At 40.1% G+C, this 20051-nt stretch overlaps 3 protein-coding genes across 4 annotated transcripts; 1 reads left to right on the top strand and 2 right to left on the bottom strand.

Moving 5' to 3' along the window:
- On the top strand, positions 1–11285 carry stat2 (signal transducer and activator of transcription 2). Its single transcript, XM_041033494.1, has 24 exons — positions 1–183; positions 563–694; positions 806–950; positions 1105–1200; positions 1655–1747; positions 1839–1917; positions 2074–2153; positions 2261–2412; positions 2751–2909; positions 3006–3095; positions 5041–5100; positions 5222–5242; positions 5361–5454; positions 5749–5796; positions 5924–6007; positions 6142–6240; positions 6390–6525; positions 6895–6947; positions 7556–7641; positions 7747–7883; positions 8028–8216; positions 8410–8464; positions 8679–8770; positions 10450–11285. The coding sequence occupies exons 2-24, from the start codon at positions 564–566 to the stop codon at positions 10677–10679; spliced, it is 2409 nt and encodes an 802-aa protein (XP_040889428.1). The 5' UTR covers positions 1–183; position 563; the 3' UTR covers positions 10680–11285.
- Positions 11286–12814: 1529 nt separating this feature from the next.
- On the bottom strand, positions 12815–14936 carry LOC121179469 (G-protein coupled receptor 84-like). 2 transcript variants are annotated; one of them, XM_041034351.1, is made up of 3 exons: positions 14882–14936; positions 14501–14564; positions 12815–14416 (listed from the first exon to the last, which is right to left on the bottom strand). In XM_041034351.1, exon 3 carries the CDS (start codon positions 14406–14408, stop codon positions 13161–13163), a length of 1248 nt encoding a protein of 415 aa, XP_040890285.1. In that variant the 5' UTR covers positions 14409–14416; positions 14501–14564; positions 14882–14936; the 3' UTR covers positions 12815–13160. The 2 variants fall into 2 exon arrangements, with proteins under 2 accessions (XP_040890285.1, XP_040890286.1); XM_041034352.1 differs by lacking the exon at positions 14501–14564 and having other exon boundaries at positions 14882–14933.
- Positions 14937–17442: 2506 nt separating this feature from the next.
- LOC121179481 (G-protein coupled receptor 84-like) lies at positions 17443–19768 on the bottom strand. Its single transcript, XM_041034369.1, has 2 exons — positions 19673–19768; positions 17443–19199 (listed from the first exon to the last, which is right to left on the bottom strand). The coding sequence occupies exon 2, from the start codon at positions 19189–19191 to the stop codon at positions 17962–17964; it is 1230 nt and encodes a 409-aa protein (XP_040890303.1). The 5' UTR covers positions 19192–19199; positions 19673–19768; the 3' UTR covers positions 17443–17961.
- Positions 19769–20051: the final 283 nt, after the last annotated feature.

The raw sequence follows: 20051 nt of genomic DNA, 5'->3' as shown, positions 1-20051 counted from the left end.
ACTAAGTAAAAAATACGAAGGAAATAACATTCACACGCTTGTTCGCTATTTCTTGTTTTGTCCTACCAGCCATTACGACAATCTACAGCTAGCTAGTAACGCAAGAAGCAAGAGTGAGCTATGCGCTTGTTTTAATTTAGTAGTAAGCGACTTAAACATTACTAAGTGGACTGACGGCATAAAGTGAGTATTTTTAAATGTGAATGTGACTAAATGTCAGTAAATGCCTGAGAGTTACCTATCATGCAAATAAAGTACACTCGGTCTCAAACATCCGTGTTTATAACACAGAGGAATTTGCAGCCATTACATATCGTAGTAGTAGTAGTATGTAGTAGTAGTATGTATAATGAGCAGGCACAGATAATCTCTCGTCTAAGGCTCCAAGTTTGCACGTAGGAAGTGTCGGTTACAGACGCGAATAGACCTATCATATCCACATTTAATGCACTTAATTGTCTTTCAGTGACAGTGACACATTCTTGACACTGATGTTGTAAACACAATACACAATGTGGTTTGCTATTTGTGTGCATGTTGTTGTGTACCTGATCAACTTTAGGATGGCTCAGTGGGACAGACTGAGGCAGCTATCTGCTACGTACAGACAGCAGTTGCATGAGCTCTATGACAGAGATGCTTTACCTATGGATGTTCGACACTACCTGTCTGCCTGGATAGAGAAGCAGGAGTGGTAGGGCAGCACTGTCTCTTTCGCCCCTTAATATCATTGGGTCCAGTACATTACAATAAATGACACTGTTTGGAAGATAATCTGCTTGTATCTTTTTTTTTTGTTCCTCAGGCAGCGGGCGGCGCGGGACCATGGCTTGGCTGTGGTACTGTTACAGGTCCTGCTAGAGAATTTGGATATCCAACACAGCCGCTTTGTTCAGGAGGAGTCATTCTTATTGCAGCACAACATTAGGCGCTACAAACAGAACTTTCAGGTTTGTCTGAATGAGATTTTTGGTGTTAGTTAACAAAGCAAAGTCACCATTAAGTCATGTCTTTATTTTGAATATTTGGAAATATGCATTGTGAATGTAAGGACTTGTAACTGACTTTAACATTGTTATTAATGTGACTTCCTTTCCCTGACAGAGGTACCTTGAAGACCCCTGTGCCTTGGCAAGCACTGTCCTTTGGTTTTTGGAAAAAGAGAAGGAAATCCTGCAGAGTGCCGATCTGGCAGAACAGGTTGGGGCAGCACTTCATTGGTTTATTATTATGTATTACAGATGGGACACACCCTGTTACTCATAAACAATTACACACTTATTGCTATAGCACATGGCACAACACCAGGTAAACCCTGGAACACCTTTACTCCTGGTTCCACAAGTAACTATTTAATCAGTTGATCATTTAATACATAGGTGCTGTTGGGTGTTTTTTTGTCCTTATGATTCAGTGCACATGACTATGACTCCATTAATAGTGGATGTGCTGTGCTTAGCTTGGTGCTGAACACAACCTACTGGTCTCAGTGTGTGGGCCAAAAAGTGAAGATTTTCCACCAGGCAGTAATATTGTTTTAACTGCCTCTTTCACTCAGATTCACTCTTTGCTCTCTAACAATACTACGCAGTATCACATCTGAAGCACTCTTAATGTCTAAAGCTACTCCTCCTACTCATTTGCTCTGTCTCAGGTCCAGTTTTTGCATGTAGAGCAGGAAGCCATGGAGACAAGCAGCCAGCAGGACCTTGAACGTAAAATGGCAGGCCTCAGGAATGAAGTGCAGGTGCAGATTACGTTGTTTTATGTTATTATATTGTGCTTTGATGTAAGTTATTACTTTTCATAATTTTTTTCTCTATTTTTTTGGGATATAGTGCATGGAACATACAATGATATGTCTGGAGGAGCAGCAAGATGAGTTTGATTTTAAATACCAAACTCACAAGATGGAAGGTAGGCAGATTGAAAAGTTCTGGTCATATTTGCATGCTCTAATAATGTTTTCTGACGATTAGTAATAAAGTGGTCTGAATCACAGCTTCATATTCTCTTTTGCCTTGGTCTGTCTTATATGGAAACTGTGATCCCACTGTGCAAACTGTTGCACAGCTGTGACAGATGATCCTGTAAAGAAAGCTCAAATCACAGTTCTTCAGTCACTTGTCAACAAACTGAATGAGTGTAGAAAGGTATGGAGTTCTTATTATTCTTAAATACACTTTAAACACTTAAATCTCTTCAGTCCATTTCTTTTTTTTCTTTTTTTTTTAATTTTCTAATACAACTATCTTGTTAGAGCACACTGACAGACCTAAATAAGCTTCTGGACAAGACCGAAGACCTGATCGACATATTGGTGAAGAAGGAGTTGGTGGAGTGGCAGAGGAGGCAGCAGAAAGCCTGCATTGGTGCTCCAGATGATGTGTGCCTGGACCAGCTAGAAAAGTGGTATGTTCATCTCTACCTTCCAGATCAGTTTTAATCTTTGGTATTTACTGCAATAGTTATATTAATATTCTCCATATAAATGAATTGCAAAGCTAGAGAAAAACTGGCAGTCATTATTTGAATTTTATAAAATTGCTAAATCAGTGCAAAAATTGTGAAACTGTCTTATAGCTGGGATTTTTCTTTTCCAATCCCACCACTACTATTATCGATGGATTATTTACTTAATATTGCATTCTGTTGATGTCTTGGTCTTTGTTTGGTGGTGTTTTAACCATAATTGTTTCCATGGCCTGTGTGAACATCAGCTCTTTTGCTCCTTTCCTATTGTTTTGCAGGTTCACCTGTGTGGCGGTGTGTCTTTTCCAAGTGCGGGAGTTTCTTAGTAAGCTGGAGGAGTTGGTAGGAAAAGTGTCCTATGAGAACGACCCTATTAAGGCCAAGAAACCTGCACTGCAGAGGAGAGCAGATACTCTCCTGAAAGATTTACTCAAGAGGTCTCTCTATAAAGGCAAAATTTGTCACCCTCTCTTGCTTTTTTTATGGTTTCCTTGTGAAATTTACTGACATTGTTGTTTTATTGTTTCATGAAGTTCCTTTGTGGTTGAGTCTCAGCCATCCATGCCTCAGGGGAAAGGATCTCTGGTTCTCCGCACAAATGTCCAGTTCTCTGTCAAGACCAGGTCAGTGTTCCACTCCAGGCAATCTTCATGTTTACTTTTAGCACGTTTGTAACTGTAGCGTCTTTTTTTTTTTTACCACTGCATTCACTGTGATGTAGTAATCAGTGTCAGTTTTCATAGTTAAATATGTAGTAATTAGGGATGCACCGATTGTGAAATTCTGGGCCGATACCGATACCGATGTTTAAAATAACAACTTGGCCGATGGCCGATGCCGATGCCGATGTTTTTTCTTTTTGTTATCTCTTTTTGTTCCACGGAAACATTACTGAACTGTTTTACTAAGTCTTTCAGCTCTTCATCATACTATCCTTGAATCAGCACAAATTCAGTCAGACAAATTTATGAAACAAGAACAACCTTTAATGTCAATTTTTAGTTGACATTTAAGATAACCTTAATTCACATGACAAGTTCTTTTCTGAAAAATAACTTTCCACAGCCCTCTTAGACTGTCCACTAATCAGTGAAATTTTTTTTACAGTACTTACATTACCCAACAAAATTATTTGAGTGGTTTTAGCCTGATAAACAAAAACTTACTCAATGAGAAGATTTTTTACAGTACCACTTTGCCCAATAAAAAATATTTTTGTGAAAAATAAAAATACATCAAGTGTAAATGTAAAAACAATTGGAAAATAAATAAATTGTGTTATTTATAAATACAAACATAAATAGGACTATCTTTCACCTTGTGTATTTTTCAGACAGAACTCACAGGCTGGAACATGGGGCATCTCGGGAAAACCAGTCCCATACAGTGGGCCTCTTCTACTTAACATTAATGATAAATCACCTGCTGTATCTCTCACCTGCTTCTTAGTAAGAGGCATGGTTTTCTTTACAAAGATAAGCATCTCTGTCTTGTCGCTGCAAAGTCTATTTCTTTTTTCATCCAAGATATGAGACACAGAGCTGAACAGACGCTCACTCTCCGTGCTGGTGCATGGCGCACAAAGGTATTATCATGCAGCGAGGGCCCTGCTGCGTCGGGTCGTTGCCTCTTGCGCTGTGGGTGATATGCGCTCTCTCCATCGCGCGTCCCATCCTCGGCAGCAGGCAACAGGAGGTGCGCGTCAAGTATTGCTCGTGCGCGTTGTTTAACATCGCTCATCAAAGTAGCGATCTTTGTATCTGGGATCCAATAAGGTAGCAGTGCAGAACATGGGATCATACTCGATTTGATCGAAGCGTTTATTTACAGCCTCTAATAGTGAGGTCTTTGTTGTTGTAACGCCGTGGTCTGTGTCAGCCTGCTGGCTCAGAAGACGTCTCAGGCCGCTCACAGAGGGGATGACGTCGGCAGCTCATGCCTCTGATGAGCTAACTTCTCTTGTCAGTTGTTCAAACGGGAAGAGGAGTGTTATTAAGTTTAATTAATTGCCACTGGTGCGCACTGAGAGAGGCGAGGAGGTCGTAGTCTGCGGCATATGAAGTAGCAAGGGCGCTACTGTTATAACTGTTCTCATGTAAATCAACACATAATCATCGGCCACTGCCATCGGTGAATGTCACCTTTATTTGCCGATGGCCGATGGTTGTTAACGAGGCGAACATCGGCCGATACCGATGTTCAGCCGATGCATCGGTGCATCCCTAGTAGTAATTTGTACGATAGTTTTGCATGGCAGATAAGATATTTGAAAGTGTGCAAGGTACCTTTACAGTCGCTACACAAACGAATACACAATGTTGCAGTGGAGCTAAACCGTCCTAAACTCTTTTTACTTGGGCTGTGGGGTGTTGTATCAGTTCTGAACTAATATCAGGATAATAAGGAAATAGTCTTCTGTTACCCTTTCACAAATGTGACTTGGATCTGTGAAACTTACTTTGTTCTGTACTGTAGCCATGAGTGTTCCTATTTCCTTTCTCATTTTACAATTTAGTGCCTTGTTATTTCCAAAATACTAAAATCTTATCTCTGTCCTAATATTTTCAGACTTCTCATTAAGTTTCCTGAGCTGAACCATTCCATGAAAGTGACTGTATCCATGGAGAGGTGAGAGTCCCTTAGTTTTAGTTACTTTCACTGCACATAAACAGTGACTACACTTAAAATAATAAGAGTTTTCGTTGCCCCCCTGTGGTCACTTCTCTGTATTTCTCCTGTTTGAAATTAGGGAGGCTCCTCAGATCAAAGGGTGAGTATTTTTTTTAAAAATATAACTTCAGTTTCCCAATCAAGCAGTATTTCCAGAACTGTATTGAACATTTACATTTGATGTGAATGTGTTCTTACAAACCCTGGTATCGGCGTAGATATCGGCGTTTTAATGTCCTGGGGACTAAAGTCAAGGCCTTGAACATGGCGGAGAGCCAGAGTGGAGGCATGGTGGCTGACTTCAGACATCTGGTGGGTGATAATGTTTTAAAAAGAGAATAAACCAATAATAACAGTTGAGAAAACTCTTAGTAACAGTTACTGTATATATGAAGTATTTCATTTGATTTTGAAATTTGAATTATTCAAAGGATAAATCTTCTACAATCTGTCACATACTTTACTATTGATGTTAGTATTTAAGTACAAACATAAAGCAGTTTACACCAGCTAAACTAACATAATTAAAGGACTTAAAAGTAACCCTTTAATCTCAGATGGTAATATTGTTATGTTAGAATTCTGTATACTATTATTTGTCTGTAGACTCTGAAGGAGCAGAAGTCTGGAGGTGGCAGCAAAGGAGTCAGTGATGTGAGTTGACTAAAGCAACCCTGATGATAAGATACCACTTTCGTTATGGTTAAACTCAGTGATTCATAATTCAAGAAGATGTGAACAACTAATAAATAGTGAGCTGTGTGTATGTGTTTTGGTGCAGATTCCTCTCACTGTTACAGAGGAGCTGCATGTCATCCACTTTGACACTGTATTTGAGCTGAAGGACGTGTCAGTTGAGTTGCAGGTGGAGTTTCTATTTTTCTTTTCTTGATATAGGGCTCGTTGTACACAAAATTCATTAACCTACACATGTTCATCAGAATCATTAAATCATTATATCACTGTGTGGCTGTTGCTTTTCCCTGGCACCCAACTTAGGCCTCCTCCCTCCCGGTGGTCATTATCTCCAACTCTAGCCAGCAGCAGAGTGCCTGGGCGTCTATCCTCTGGTTCAACATGCTCAGTCAGGACACCAAGGTGAATGATCATCATCATCATCATCGTCATCATCATCAATAACACACACACACAGAGTAGTATTTTACAGTCTTATTATACTATAACACTGTGAGAAGGCATTATAAATGTATTTTCTATACATTTGTAAATGTGTGTCTGTTCTCCAGGATGTCATGTTCTTTGCCAACTGTCCTGCAGCCACTTGGCCGCAGTTTGGAGAAATGCTGAGCTGGCAGTTTTTTGCTGCCACTAAACGTGGTCTGAATGATGCTCAGTTGGAAATGATTGCAACCAGACTCTTTGGTAAATTCTGCTTCTATCTTCTGTTTTAGTTGCTTGTCTTTGCTTGTGTATGTATCTATGTATCTTAAGCTTCAGCAGCACTAATAATATCTAGAATCTTGGTGACAAATCTTTGAACACCTTCCGGTTACTGTGTCAGGAGTTTAATTTATATTGATTACTGGTAGTTACTGGTACTGCAGTGGAAAAGTGTGCGTGTTAACTGGAATTATGAAGACACCCAGCAGGACTGTGCATAGTTCACATTGATATGTCAGGTCACGATAAGCATTGCACAGTATAATTCAGCATTCTTTGTGGGTTGTAGGCATGTTTTATTGTAGATTTTGTCAGTGCGTGAAATGCAACGTTTACTTTTTATCTCTTCAGGACAGCAGCTGAACTATGACAACTGCAAAGTGACTTGGTCAAAATTTAGCAAGGTAAGAATACTGAATCCTCGAATATTTTTCAGAATGGCTCGAGGGATTAATCTTACCCCTGACCACACAACTCCAAACATCCCCTGGCTTTTCCCTCTTACGTTGGCAAATTCAGTTTGGATGGATTACTATTTCTTTTACATTCCTGTTGCCTCTCGAGATGAATTGTTGGGTTTGGTGATTACCTGATTTTTCCTCTATCACCATCATCAGGTTCAGATGTTCATTTACTGAATATCTTGGTTTACGACCAAATCCTGCAAAATGAATGATATTCCCATCATGTACATTGTGTTTATTGCTTATATTCAGCCACCCTGCTAAACACCAGCATGTTAACATAGTCACTGTGGCCATGTTAACTATCAGACACTTCCACTCCATTTTTACGCTTAATTGGATCAAAAACAAACTGTGCTCCTCAAATTTTATCCCTCCTACAATTTCGTCTATCCAATGAACACAGAACCACTAGCATGGCTGTAGACTGTCCGTCTTGTTTGTTTATTTTTTATAAATATACTCTGTGGGTGTGATACATACCCACAGAGTATATTTATACTCTGTGGGTATGTATCATTGACGATTTTCTGCCCCTTTTGTTACAGGAGAATGGTCCTGACACTTTCTGGGTGTGGTTTGATGGCATCTTGGTGATGGTGAAAACATACCTTGAAGACCTGTGGAGGGAAGGGTATGTTTGCTGAACACAGTTAAATCTGGGTTTAATCCCTGGGAAAATTGAGACATTTCTTATTTGTATAAGATTTTTGTTTGTAATTTCTTATATGTGCTGTAGCCTCATCATGGGTTTTGTGAGCAAAGGCAAAGAGAAGTCTCTCCTGAAGAAAAAGCAGAGAGGCACATTCTTGTTGCGCTTCAGTGAAAGTGTCATTGGAGGAATCACTTTCTCCTGGGTGGAAAACACTGCAACTGGTGAGATGTATTTGTTTCATAATTAAATTATAAAAATTATTTTGAAATTGTTACACAGTAGACAGAAATACAAACAAGCCTCCTTTCAGATTAGTCAAACTCACTTTTTCTTCCCTGTATTTGATCATCCTTTGTCTATTTTAGGTCAGCCTTACGTAAAGACAGTCCAGCCCTTCACTAAAGTTGACCTTATCCAGATCCCCTTCCATGAAATCATCAGGAATTTCCAGATCTTAGAAGCTGAAAATATCCCAGAAAATCCTCTAATTTATCTGTATCCCCACATCCCTAAAGACGAGGCTTTCGGAAAATACTACTCGGACAAGAGTGGAGGTAAGGGCAGTGAATGTTTTTGTACATATGTTTTGCTTGGCACTTAAGTTGTTCTTGGACAATAAATCTGTTAAAAAGCACAGCTTGCATATCATTTGCTGTGTTGGTTGTTTGTCATGGGTAAAAATGCTCTTTCATTGTGTTAGGGATGAATATGACACATTAAATAACATTGAAATTCATTCTCTTTCAGATGATAATCCTTACATCAAGTACATCAAGACCAAGCTGATGTTTGTGTCAAAGGAGTAAGTACATTTAGTTCCTGCAAGCTGATTTACAGTACATTTACATTTCTTGTTAGACTCAAAAACGAAAGTGTCCCTTAAATCCTAAATGTGCTATTTCTACAGAAACAACAAACTACAAATACACTCGCTTCATCTAAGAAGTAGTGTACGCATGGCCTTTTTGATGTCATGAGCAGCTGGTTGTAATGGTTGTTTGTCATTGGTCATGTAGGAACACACTGGAGGCTAGGCCACACATGTCCTCTGACATGGCACAGGGCGAAGGCCTGGAGCCAGTGAATGGCCTGTGTGGAGAGGCAGCTGGTGAGTCATTGCTCTCCTTGCTGTCCCATCCAGCTAGAAATCTTGTCAAACAAATCACTCTCCCTTCATCACAGAGCTCTGTGTTGCCATTTCATTTTGGCCTTGTGGCCTCTAAAATCAATGGGGAACATTCTGTTTCGATTGTAGAAGTGAGGCAACAGCTATGGAATTGTTGAACTTCTACTTAATATCTCATGGGACTGTTGGCTTCTTCTTCTGCTTGCACATGTACCGTAGTCTGCTCTACTGAACACAAAGGGCTCTATTTGAACAATCGTAATCTTAGTGCATGGAGCAAATGCATGGAGGCTATGTCCAAATCCACCTTTGCTTGTCTAACGGCAGAAAAAAAAGGGTTCCAGTACCATGTGCATGGTTCAAAATGGTTGTACTTTGTCTCTTGCAACGAACCAGAGAGCCATCTTCCATTCTCTTTAAAAGCCAAGAGGATTGGCAGATTGCTATCAAAATCTGCCAATTTGCCAGGTGGTAAGGATCTTTTGTATGTTTGTGTGCTGCTGCATGTCCCTGTGTGTGCAACAAGCAGAGTGTACGTGTGGGTGCGTATTACCATCTTGATAATCTGCACTTAAAATAACAGAGAAAAAACTGTTCCACTGGCTTCAGGTTTTTTTTGGCCACTCACACAGTCACTTTCCACTGTCTCACGATAGCAATGTGCCAACAATGCCCCGGACCACACCTCAGTTTAAGACCAGCACGCCCATGTGTGCTCACATGGGTGCAAGGGCATGTGCTATTTAAATAATATAGGCACTGGATGGGAAAAGTGGCTACTAGCAAAGACACTTGCGTCACGCTTGGCACCACTTTGCAGCGGGTGTGAGCTAGAACCCAAAATCTAACAGGTGTAGCGGTGGATCAGTTGAGCCAAACTCTTCTAACAACTTTATTCAGTTTGCTTTTTGAGTCTACTTTCTCATGCCTGAAACAATCACTTTTCTTGGCGCATTCACTGAAATGAATTGGAAGACTGTATATTATAGAAATCAAGATAATCTAGCTACCACAATAATAATAATAATAATAATAATAATTAAATTTTTTAGTGATTAAATTTCAGTGCGCTACAGATATACTTTTCATAGTTTGGAAAGACACGAAGAAACATTTTTGGACATTTGGGAGTCCAGTTTGACCTTTTGTCTAACACTTTGTGAAACAGTAACAAAATGGTACTGGCACCTCTAAAGCACAGTAATTAATTATAGTTATCGTTTTGTCTGCTAAATCCATACAAAAACTGAAGTGTAAAAATGACAATTTGCTGTTTTAGGGGTTGTGTACTAGATGATTTCTTGGTCACGACCAGTAACTTCCTTGTGTCTCCTCCTCTGTGTCGTTAACAAATTCATTTGTGAGCTTTAGAAGAACTTGGTGATGGATTTTGTTGAAATTTAAACAAACTGAAAAGAAAATACAAATATTAAACATGAACCAGGTGTACTAACACTGCATGCAATTAATTGCGTTGCATGAGATCAAATCCGTTTTGTACACTCTTACACAGAAATTCTGTTCTTTCTTTTTTTTGGCTGCTGAGCTCAACACATTTTTGTTACTCTTACTTCCCCATTGAAAGCAGTGCCAGAAATAAACAAAGCAACCGTGACAGCCAAAGTCAGTATCTCTTCTCTTGTCCTTTTCTCTGCTCTCAGAACACAACGGGAGCCCTCATCCTCTGGATTCGGCTATGGAAACCTATCACACTGATCCCATGCTGTCTGAGTCTGTGGTAGCCCCACAGGAGGATTTAGTGATTTTTCCCCACAACTCCAACATCTTAGTTGACTCTAGCATCTTTGAAGATGAGCCAGAGCTGCCTGATTTCAATTTTCCAGAGTTTAATTGCCTGCCCCTACAACCCTGTGGAAGCATTTTCCATTAAGCATCTGTTCTGTATGTTTAACCAAACCACTGTATTATCAGCTTTGCTCTCAGCTACTTACATCACAGCATCTGTCATGTTAACATAATAGTTTGCTTCGTATACTGTTTTTATTTGAAATTCTTGACAGCACTTCTGAAATTGTTAGTTCATATTTTAGAACATTTTTTCAGTCTGTATCCAGTGTTCATGTGAATCTTTAAATCATTATGATATAAGATTTATAATTCATTTTCATTATGTTAATTACTGTTTAAAATCATTTTGAAAGACTGTCTGCACAATGTGGACATAATTGAATATACTGAAATCATATCCATTCCATTGGTGTCCCAGTCACCTGTACTAGACCCCTTAACCATTGTGCATCATAAAGGCAAGAAAAAAGACTATTAAAGCTGGTGGGAAAATGCTTATATGAGGTGTTGTAGGGTACATTACACAGGCTGCACATAATTTATTGTTGTTTTTTTGTGAGACCCTTTGTGTTTTTCTATGTTCCTAGCTACAGCTTGTGATGAACTGTTTTCATAAAACATGGCACTTCCTCCTTATAATGTATGATTTTATGTTAACCTGCTCATTTAATTAAATGGATATGAGCGATTCTGTGTTCTGTTCATTAATAAGTGAATATTGTATGAACAAGTATGGGAACACGGGAAGTTATTTTTCATTGAATCTGTGCTGACAGTTTAACATTTAACCAAGAGGGCAGAGTCATTGTCAGAGAGCAGCGCCAATCAAAATGTTAAGTTACCCGAATAAAAATATTTAAATAAAACCAAACTCTGTGGGCCTTGTGGAGATTTTAGGCTCTCTGGTGGCTTTCAGTTTTGGCTTCACTCACCCACCACTAATAAACAGCTGTTTTCAGCAGGACTGAAGAACAGTACCTTACCGTCTACCATACACGAAGGCTGGAGAGTAAAGTCGGACAGCTAGCAAGCTGAACGGGTTTTTTTTTCTTCTCAGGAGCGCAAAGGTCGGTGAGTACCTCACTTATTTTCGCCAGGCGACCAGAAAACACGCCTCGAAATGTTGCTGTGCTCTGAGAGTTGGCTGTAAAAGGCTGAGGAAGAAACTTTAGCCCATGCAGCGCTTCAGCTAGTTAGCCGTTGTGATCATTAGCCATACACTTGGTGTTAAATTGTCTGTAGTTATATCCGTTTTGATGTTTTACTCTTCTTCTTCTTGCAAAATTCGATCATAGGAGATTTTTTAATCACTAATTTGACTTATGACATACTTTTGACGGAGGACGGCAGAGAAATAGCACAGTGCAGTTTGGATTAATTCTCGTGAAATGTGGTTGAACGCTAACGACTCTGGTGATCCCTTGACTTGAAAGTGACGCTTAAAAGTCAAAATTTCTGTTTCCACTTATCTATCGTAGAAGTTCATGACAGAATACCTTTATAACTAATGACTGGCATCCCTTGGCTAAAACATGCTACCGTTAATGCAACAAAGGTACCAGGGACATTGTGACTTATGGTTGGTATGGTGGTAAACCTCCTCCTGGGGCACTCTGAGATACGCTTATCTAGGCAGGGGATAAAGTGATAATGGTCAGAAGTATGAACTTTGACAACAGTGGCTTGTTTAGAGGGCTGAAGATTTGTGCTGTCTTTCCTTTTTTTTTCATCTAAAAAATGGCTTTGTCTTGTTGGTTGGAATAAGAGTTATCACCTCAAAGAGTCAGGCATATTGCTTTAGACTTTTAGTCTTCTTGTTAAATACCAACATGCAGCAGTTAGTATAGTGTGGGCATGTATGTATGAATGTTCTTTGCCTCTGTCGGTATCTTCAGTAAATGACAACGTTGACGGAAGTCAAACAGACCTATGCCCTCACACTCCACCCACATGTCAAACTAAAGGCCATAACACACAAACCCTTCTTATTAGTCATGCATGAGGCAATGCAAAGATGAGACACTGGGAAGAGTCATAAGTTCCTGAATGACTAAAATAAAGCATGTTGTGTTAGACAGGAATATCCTGTGCCGATTTTGTAACATTGGTGGTTTTTCACATGATGAAACAGACACCTAAAAAACAGAAAGCGGTGGTGACGTGTAGGCTAGTTGTTGCTCAAATTTCTGAATGCAACTTCGGAATATGTATTACAAAATAGAATTTATTACATACATGAGATAAACATGTTATGTAATGCTATACATAAACGCTATACGTAAACAACACACTGTAAAAGCAAACAACAAAGGAGTTAAACATTTCTGAAATGTTGGTAATGCAACATAAATCACATCTAACACTGATCTTTTAAATCAAGCTTGTGTTTTGGTTCACTTTATGAGAGCTAAGACTTCCTTCTCTCTCTCTCTTTCTCTACTTAATAAATCACACAAAAATAACTTAAAAGTTCATAGTGGCTGAATTTAAGTCGTCTTATATTTGAGTAGAACAACACAGCATCATACTGGGTTTACATCAGGCAAGTTCAAGTTCATGGAAATCAGGATCTCAGAGCCTTCCACTGCGTCCAGAGATAGGTGAAAGGTGCAGCAGCCCTGGTGAGCAGCACATGGTAGGCCTGTCGAAATTGTCTGTTCATGACAGCATAGAGCACAGGGTTGATACAGCTGTTGAGCCAGGTGAGGTTTGCACAGAGCATGTGCAGTACCTGTGGGGCACGGTTATGTTTGTCGGCTATGTTGAGCAACAGGAACGGGACAAAGCAAAAGACGAAACACAGAAAAACAGTGAAGCACATACGAGTCACTCGCTTAAATTCACCATCATCTCCTGAAGTTGCTGAGTGGGATGAAGATGCTTCAGTGGTGGGTGCAGGTGTGGATACAAGTGGTGCACGGACAATTTCAGGTGGAGACTTGTTGGCTGTTGATGAATTTAAGGCTGTGGCAGTACCCTGGGTAGATGGGGGTGGCTTTATGGAGGTGATCTCATCCTTATTTTGGGTTATATCCGCCTGGCTGCTCATCTCACAGCTACACGTGTTGGCCATGCCACTCTCTACTCCACTATCATCTGTCCCTTGTGCTGAAGAAGCCGGTTTCTTCCTGGATGACCGGCGGCTGAGCCTGTAGCGAAGCAGAGCCTGTGAGGCAATCTGGACGCGTCTGTAAATGAGCAGGTAGAATGCGCCAACACAGCCCAGCCCGACAAAGAAGTAGAAAAAGAGCAGGATGGTGGTGTAGGGGCGACCCCTGGTACGATGGAAGCTGCATGTGCACACCTGTGGCACGAACACGTAAACAGGCCAGAGTGGGCCAAAAGTGACCAGGCCCAGAGCCCACGCTGAGACCAGGAGTAAAGTTAGACCACGGTCAGAGAAGACACGATCAAACACAGTTCGTTTTGCAACCAACAGATATCTGCTCACTGCCACCAGGCAGAGGGTAATAATGGAGACAGAGTTGGACAGGAAGAGGAGCAGGCCGAAGATTCTGCACCAGAGCTGACCACTGCGCCATCTGAGGTGTAGATAGGAGTCGACTGAGATGGGCTGCAGTATGGTGCAGTACAGGAGATCAGCTACAGCCAGGTTGACGATTAGCACATTGAAGCGAGTCCTCAGACGTGGGTCTAAGGCGAAGGCTAGAATGGTCATCAGGTTCCCCACCGTACCAGTGATGGTCACCGCACATCCCCACAGCACAGCAAAGTACCGGTAGCCTACAACTGAGGGACTGTAGCAGGAGAAGAGGTCGTCCTCCGTTTGGTTTGTGTGGTTCATCAGCATTCTGTCGACTAACAGAAGTAAGAATATAGGTTACCTTTTCTGTGATGTGCTCATGGGTAGTTAAAGTCAAACAGAAAGTTAGCCCTCCATACCTTTTTTTTGCGAAGGGGAAGTTACAAGTGGTCCAACTCACCACTTCCTTTTGTAAAAAGACCTCTGAAAAAATGTTGTTGGTATTTTTAGTAACCAACCTCAACAACAAAATTCAGAAATTGTCTGTTTTTCATTTGATATTAATTTATATTAATCTCCTTTAAAATATGTTCACATCATTGAGGAGAATTCTGCATATAGTTTGTGACTCAGTTAGTGAAACACTACATATAATAAAGCTGAAATTAAAAATAGAACAAACAAAAGGAAACTCAGAGAAATTTAAAATAACATTCTTTTTAAATTTAAATTAAATTATATTTTTAACATAAAGGCAAATAAAAACCCATTTTCAAACAAATCACTCATGAATTTCTCACCTTTAAACTGTAGATTTCTGCCAGTCTTCCTAATTGTTGATGTGTAGTTGTCCTCTGCAGCAATCTGAATGTCTCGCTTCCTGCCAGTGTTGCATTTTATGTGCATCCTCTTTGTTGCTCAAGTGCCCTCTACACACTCAGATGGTGTGACATAGGGTTTTTCCAATTTATGTCTAAATTGTGGAAGAGAGATCTTGTGTATTTTTAAAGTAACGTTTTCTTAAATATTTCAAATGGAATTACCTCATGGAAAAAATGTATTGTCTAGATGAAATATGTTTTAGTCTGTTAGTTATGTTAGCATACTACACATAAGATAGATAGATAAACTTTATTGATCTCCTAAGGGGAATTGTTACTAGGGACTGTAAGTCAGAACAGAACAGGACTTGACATGTACAACAAAATTAGTGATATAGACATCAGAAAACAAATGTACATAAAAACTGATATGTGTATGTGTGCCTTAATTTCACCAATCAATGGTGCCTTCATATATTCTCTTTTACTTACAACATACATACAGTATGTTAATGGTATAGGCCAGTATCACGTAGGTTCATGCTAATTCTTCTGTAATGTATGTGTTTTTTATTTATTACAACTGCAGAGACATACTAATGATGGCATATCAGAATAAAACCCTTTAAGCGACAGTGTAACTTTCACCTTTTGCCGCAGTACCTTCCTGTTTCTGTCACACATGGGTAAACATAGGCCACTACATACAGGCCCAGATGTGAAAAATCTAGACATTTGGAGCAGCAAGCTGATGGTGAGCAAATGCAGAAGAAGCACTGGAATTGTCAGAGATGTATTCCCTTCAGGCTACAATAACAGAGCTAAAGTGCTGCTAAAATGCAGCTACAATAACTAACATAGTGGGTGTTTTTGGTAACATTGATGCTTTACTGTATAAGTGACGTCAACCATTGCACAGGTGAAAATTAAATTCATTAGAGAAGTAGTGTATTTAGTCAGATACAGCATCATATATAATTTATTTGTTTTTTGTTGTCAGTTGCTTGTTGGAAGATACTCAAGAAAAGTCAATTCTTGATAGAAACTTTTGCATGAGCTCCTCTTTAAATCATCTGTGGATTGGCAGATGGTTACGTGATGAAGGGAACATGGCAGGGGTGGAAGCTCATACATATCTTTTAAATATTTTCAAAATATAAACATAAGTTTTTTCTGTGTTTCTGAAAGAAGTTTGCAACAGCAGTGTGTACCATCACTGTTACATTTTTTGGAGTTTGCTTCTTTTGTCGTCTGAGAATTGGGCTGCAACTTCACTTCGATGCTTTCAGTTAGACATATGCTGACACGTAACATTGGAAAGGACAGAAGTGAATGTTTAGATTGCTAGGAAATTAATTTACTGTGGGTCTTTGCGATTCAGCTCTTACATGTCATATCTCTTAATGAAAGGTGGTTTCCTGAGTGTTTGGGCCTCCTTTGTGCTCTGACCCAGTCTATTCTGAGCCTCAGGATGTTTTACAGTGTTTTAGGTACTTTAGAACTGGGCAACAAAGCAGTCTCAATAATTATCACTAAAAAATAATCAGAGGATGATAAACTGATGACGGTTTTCGATAAATGTATCTGTTCTGCATTTTGGTCAACCCTATGCACAGTCACTCTACGAGGTTACAGCAATAGGCTTACGTAGCTGGCGTGACAAGAAAAATGAAACACACACGCTGGAAATGTAAAGGTGGATCCATTACAAGATATACAGGCAACTTGTGCCAGCAAAGATGGGAAACACAACAAACCTCCATTATCTGAAAAGCACCATCCCTTTGGGTGTACAGAAAGCCAATCTCTGCCGTCCCAACCTGCGAGTATTAGTAACCAAGCTCGATGACAACCCTCTTGTGGTAGGTTTGTTCAAACCCCAGCGGCAGTCACTCTTTTTTGCCTTTTCAATCATAACCCCATGTGATAAGAGCTCAGAGTATATTTTAGTGAAGTGAATCTATTTTTATTTTTTGTGGCATACAGTGTTACCACATAAGCAAGAAACAGCAAGAATTGTTGCTGTTGCTTTGTCAAGGAGTAAATGTTACATTATGTTGGTTGCGGAGAGTATCAAGTTATTGATTAAAAAATAAATGATCATTTAGAATGATAAACCTTTATTTGATTTATTTAGGATTCAATCCTAATCCAAATATACCTTAATATTCAAATTAAAAAGTGCCCTGTGGAATTATATTTACATTCAGTTTTACTCACCAAAACAGCCATGCTACTGTGCAGCTGTTAAGAAATGCTGAAAACAAAATGTAAAGTTGTAGATATTAGAGTATTCTTGTGATGGCCTGAACTACATACTACCGTTCTTAGTTTCTAGTTTTAGTTTTTGCAGAGTCACCACTGAGTGGCAGCAATGGGCCCTCTTTGATTTCTCAAACTGCAAATGTAGATCAAGTGCAAAAATCATTTCAACAGCCACAGCATGGTTCTGGGTTTCTGAAATTGTGTGTAATCCAACTTTTTAACTTTTGTGGAACAATAATTCAAAACTCCAGTCTTTGAAAATGAAGCAGATCTTTTATTATGATTTATTATGCCACACATTAAATCAGAGTGAATATCATAACATTATATGTATGTACCTCACTAGTGTAAAATCTGACGGCACTGTCTCTGTTGTGAACACGTCAATATATGTGACAGTGAGACCATGAAGTTTATCTGGTAACGCATATCAAGGCAGTATTTCCACACAGAGAAAAGTTATTAGACTTTAATGTGTCCTCTGTGCTATTCTTTGCACTTTGAACCTTAGTGCTGGTTAACCAAGTTCATGTATAATGATATAATAGAAAACAGTAAAGGATCACAATTAATTCCTGACAGTGCAGAATAAAATCTAAATTAACTTGGCCTCAGATGCTATCATAAGATTTTTTTTGTAATGACATGTTGTGACAGTTGTTTGATGGATTGGATTTAATACAGACATTCACCTTCCTCTTAGGTTGAAATGTAGTAACTTTGGTGATCCCTGAGTTTTCTTCTAGTATCATCAGGTAAAAATGAGCCAGTTTACATCAGGAACTGTAAGCTGGCTACCACATCCAGAGGCCGGTGAAAGGTGCAGCAGCCCTGGTGAGCAGCACATGGTAGGCCTGTCGAAATTGTCTGTTCATGACAGCATAGAGCACTGGGTTGATACAGCTGTTGAGCCAGGTGAGGTTTGCACAGAGCATGTGCAGTACCTGTGGGGCGCGGTTATGTTTGTCAACTATGTTGAGCAACAGGAACGGGACAAAGCAAAAGACGAAACACAGAAAAACAGTGAAGCACATACGAGTCACTCGCTTAAATTCACCATCATCTCCTGAAGTTGCTGAGTGGGATGAAGATGCTTCAGTGGTGGGTGCAGGTGTGGATACAAGTGGTGCACGGACAATTTCAGGTGGAGACTTGTTGGCTGTTGATGAATTTAAGGCTGTGGCAGTACCCTGGGTAGATGGGGGTGGCTTTATGGAGGTGATCTCATCCTTATTTTGGGTTATATCCGCCTGGCTGCTCATCTCACAGCTACACGTGTTGGCCATGCCACTCTCTACTCCACTATCATCTGTCCCTTGTGCTGAAGAAGCCGGTTTCTTCCTGGATGACCGGCGGCTGAGCCTGTAGCGAAGCAGAGCCTGTGAGGCAATCTGGACGCGTCTGTAAACGAGCAGGTAGAATGCGCCAACACAGCCCAGCCCGACAAAGAAGTAGAAAAAGAGCAGGATGGTGGTGTAGGGGCGACCCCTGGTACGATGGAAGCTGCATGTGCACACCTGTGGCACGAACACGTAAACAGGCCAGAGTGGGCCAAAAGTGACCAGGCCCAGAGCCCACGCTGAGACCAGGAGTAAAGTTAGACCACGGTCAGAGAAGACACGATCAAACACAGTTCGTTTTGCAACCAACAGATATCTGCTCACTGCCACCAGGCAGAGGGTAATAATGGAGACAGAGTTGGAGAGGAAGAGGAGCAGGCCGAAGATGCTGCACCAGAGCTGACCACTGCGCCATCTGAGGTGTAGATAGGAGTCGACTGAGATGGGCTGCAGTATGGTGCAGTACAGGAGATCAGCTACAGCCAGGTTGACGATTAGCACATTGAAGCGAGTCCTCAGACGTGGGTCTAAGGCGAAGGCTAGAATGGTCATCAGGTTCCCCACCGTACCAGTGATGGTCACCGCACATCCCCACAGCACAGCAAAGTACCGGTAGCCTACAACTGAGGGACTGTAGCAGGAGAAGAGGTCGTCCTCCGTTTGGTTTGTGTGGTTCATCAGCATTCTGTCAACTGACAGAAGTCAGAATATAGGTTAACTCATTTGTGAAGATGCTTTCAGACAAGGAACAGTGTCCCGCATAACTTATTTTTAGTGTAAATACGACGGCAGCCATGTCTCTTAGGTTAGCAGCAGTGCAGTGGCAAGAAGAGAGGGATGAATGAAGAGAAATAGTCGTGGAGAAACATTGACTTCATCATCATTATCATCATCATCATCAACTGGTCCAGAGGTCCAATAAAGATATTTAATAAATAAAGAGGAACTGTCTGGTTCCTCCCACTAAACTAGACAAATTAGAGATGCCATTAGCTCCTTTTGCTGCTCACAAATCAGATTACATCTGAATCTTTTCATTTAGGAACAAATGGTACAATACTATATGGACAAAGGCAGCAACTCATGATTATTTTTGTTATCACTGAATTACTTAGGTAAACAAGTAATCAATCACACAAACAGTGTGCAGCATTCAATTTCTCACCTTAAAGTTGAGGACTTCTGTCAGTCTTTTCATGGGTTCCTGTGTTGGCGTATATCATTCTTTGCAATGATCTCATCCTCTGATCGTCAAACTTCCTGATGGCATGTGGTTTTATGTGCATCCTCTTTTTTTCTTACATCTACTGACACTTAAAAAAAAAAAATCATCTCTTAATGTTTGTTTGCCCATTGCCCTAATCTGTAAAAACTCAGTCGTCTGATCGCAAATAGTTTGAAAGCCAAATATGGATATATTTTAGTACACCTGTTACGTCTATTAGCCACTTAATACAATACATACTGTACAATATGTAAAGTGATTAGAAATAAGAACATTTCTCATATACATTTCATATGTACTATATATGCAAAAAAAAGTA

Source organism: Toxotes jaculatrix, chromosome 3 (genome assembly GCF_017976425.1).
Source record: "Toxotes jaculatrix isolate fToxJac2 chromosome 3, fToxJac2.pri, whole genome shotgun sequence".
Classification (NCBI taxonomy): Eukaryota; Metazoa; Chordata; class Actinopteri; family Toxotidae; genus Toxotes; species Toxotes jaculatrix.
Note: the sequence above shows the minus strand (reverse complement) of the source record. Positions and strands in the feature narration are given on the sequence as shown.

What these genes read in the sequence shown, in the direction of transcription:
- stat2 (XM_041033494.1), top strand. Translation starts at nt 564, where the DNA reads ATGGCTCAGTGGGACAGACTGAGGCAGCTATCTGCTACGTACAGACAG. An exon ending in GCCTCAGGAATGAAGTGCAG is followed by an intron (nt 1,748 to 1,838) that starts GTGCAGATTACG and finishes TTTGGGATATAG; the next exon opens with TGCATGGAACATACAATGAT. An exon ending in CTGATGTTTGTGTCAAAGGA is followed by an intron (nt 8,465 to 8,678) that starts GTAAGTACATTT and finishes TTGGTCATGTAG; the next exon opens with GAACACACTGGAGGCTAGGC.
- LOC121179469 (XM_041034351.1), bottom strand. Translation starts at nt 14,408, where the DNA reads ATGCTGATGAACCACACAAACCAAACGGAGGACGACCTCTTCTCCTGC.
- LOC121179481 (XM_041034369.1), bottom strand. Translation starts at nt 19,191, where the DNA reads ATGCTGATGAACCACACAAACCAAACGGAGGACGACCTCTTCTCCTGC.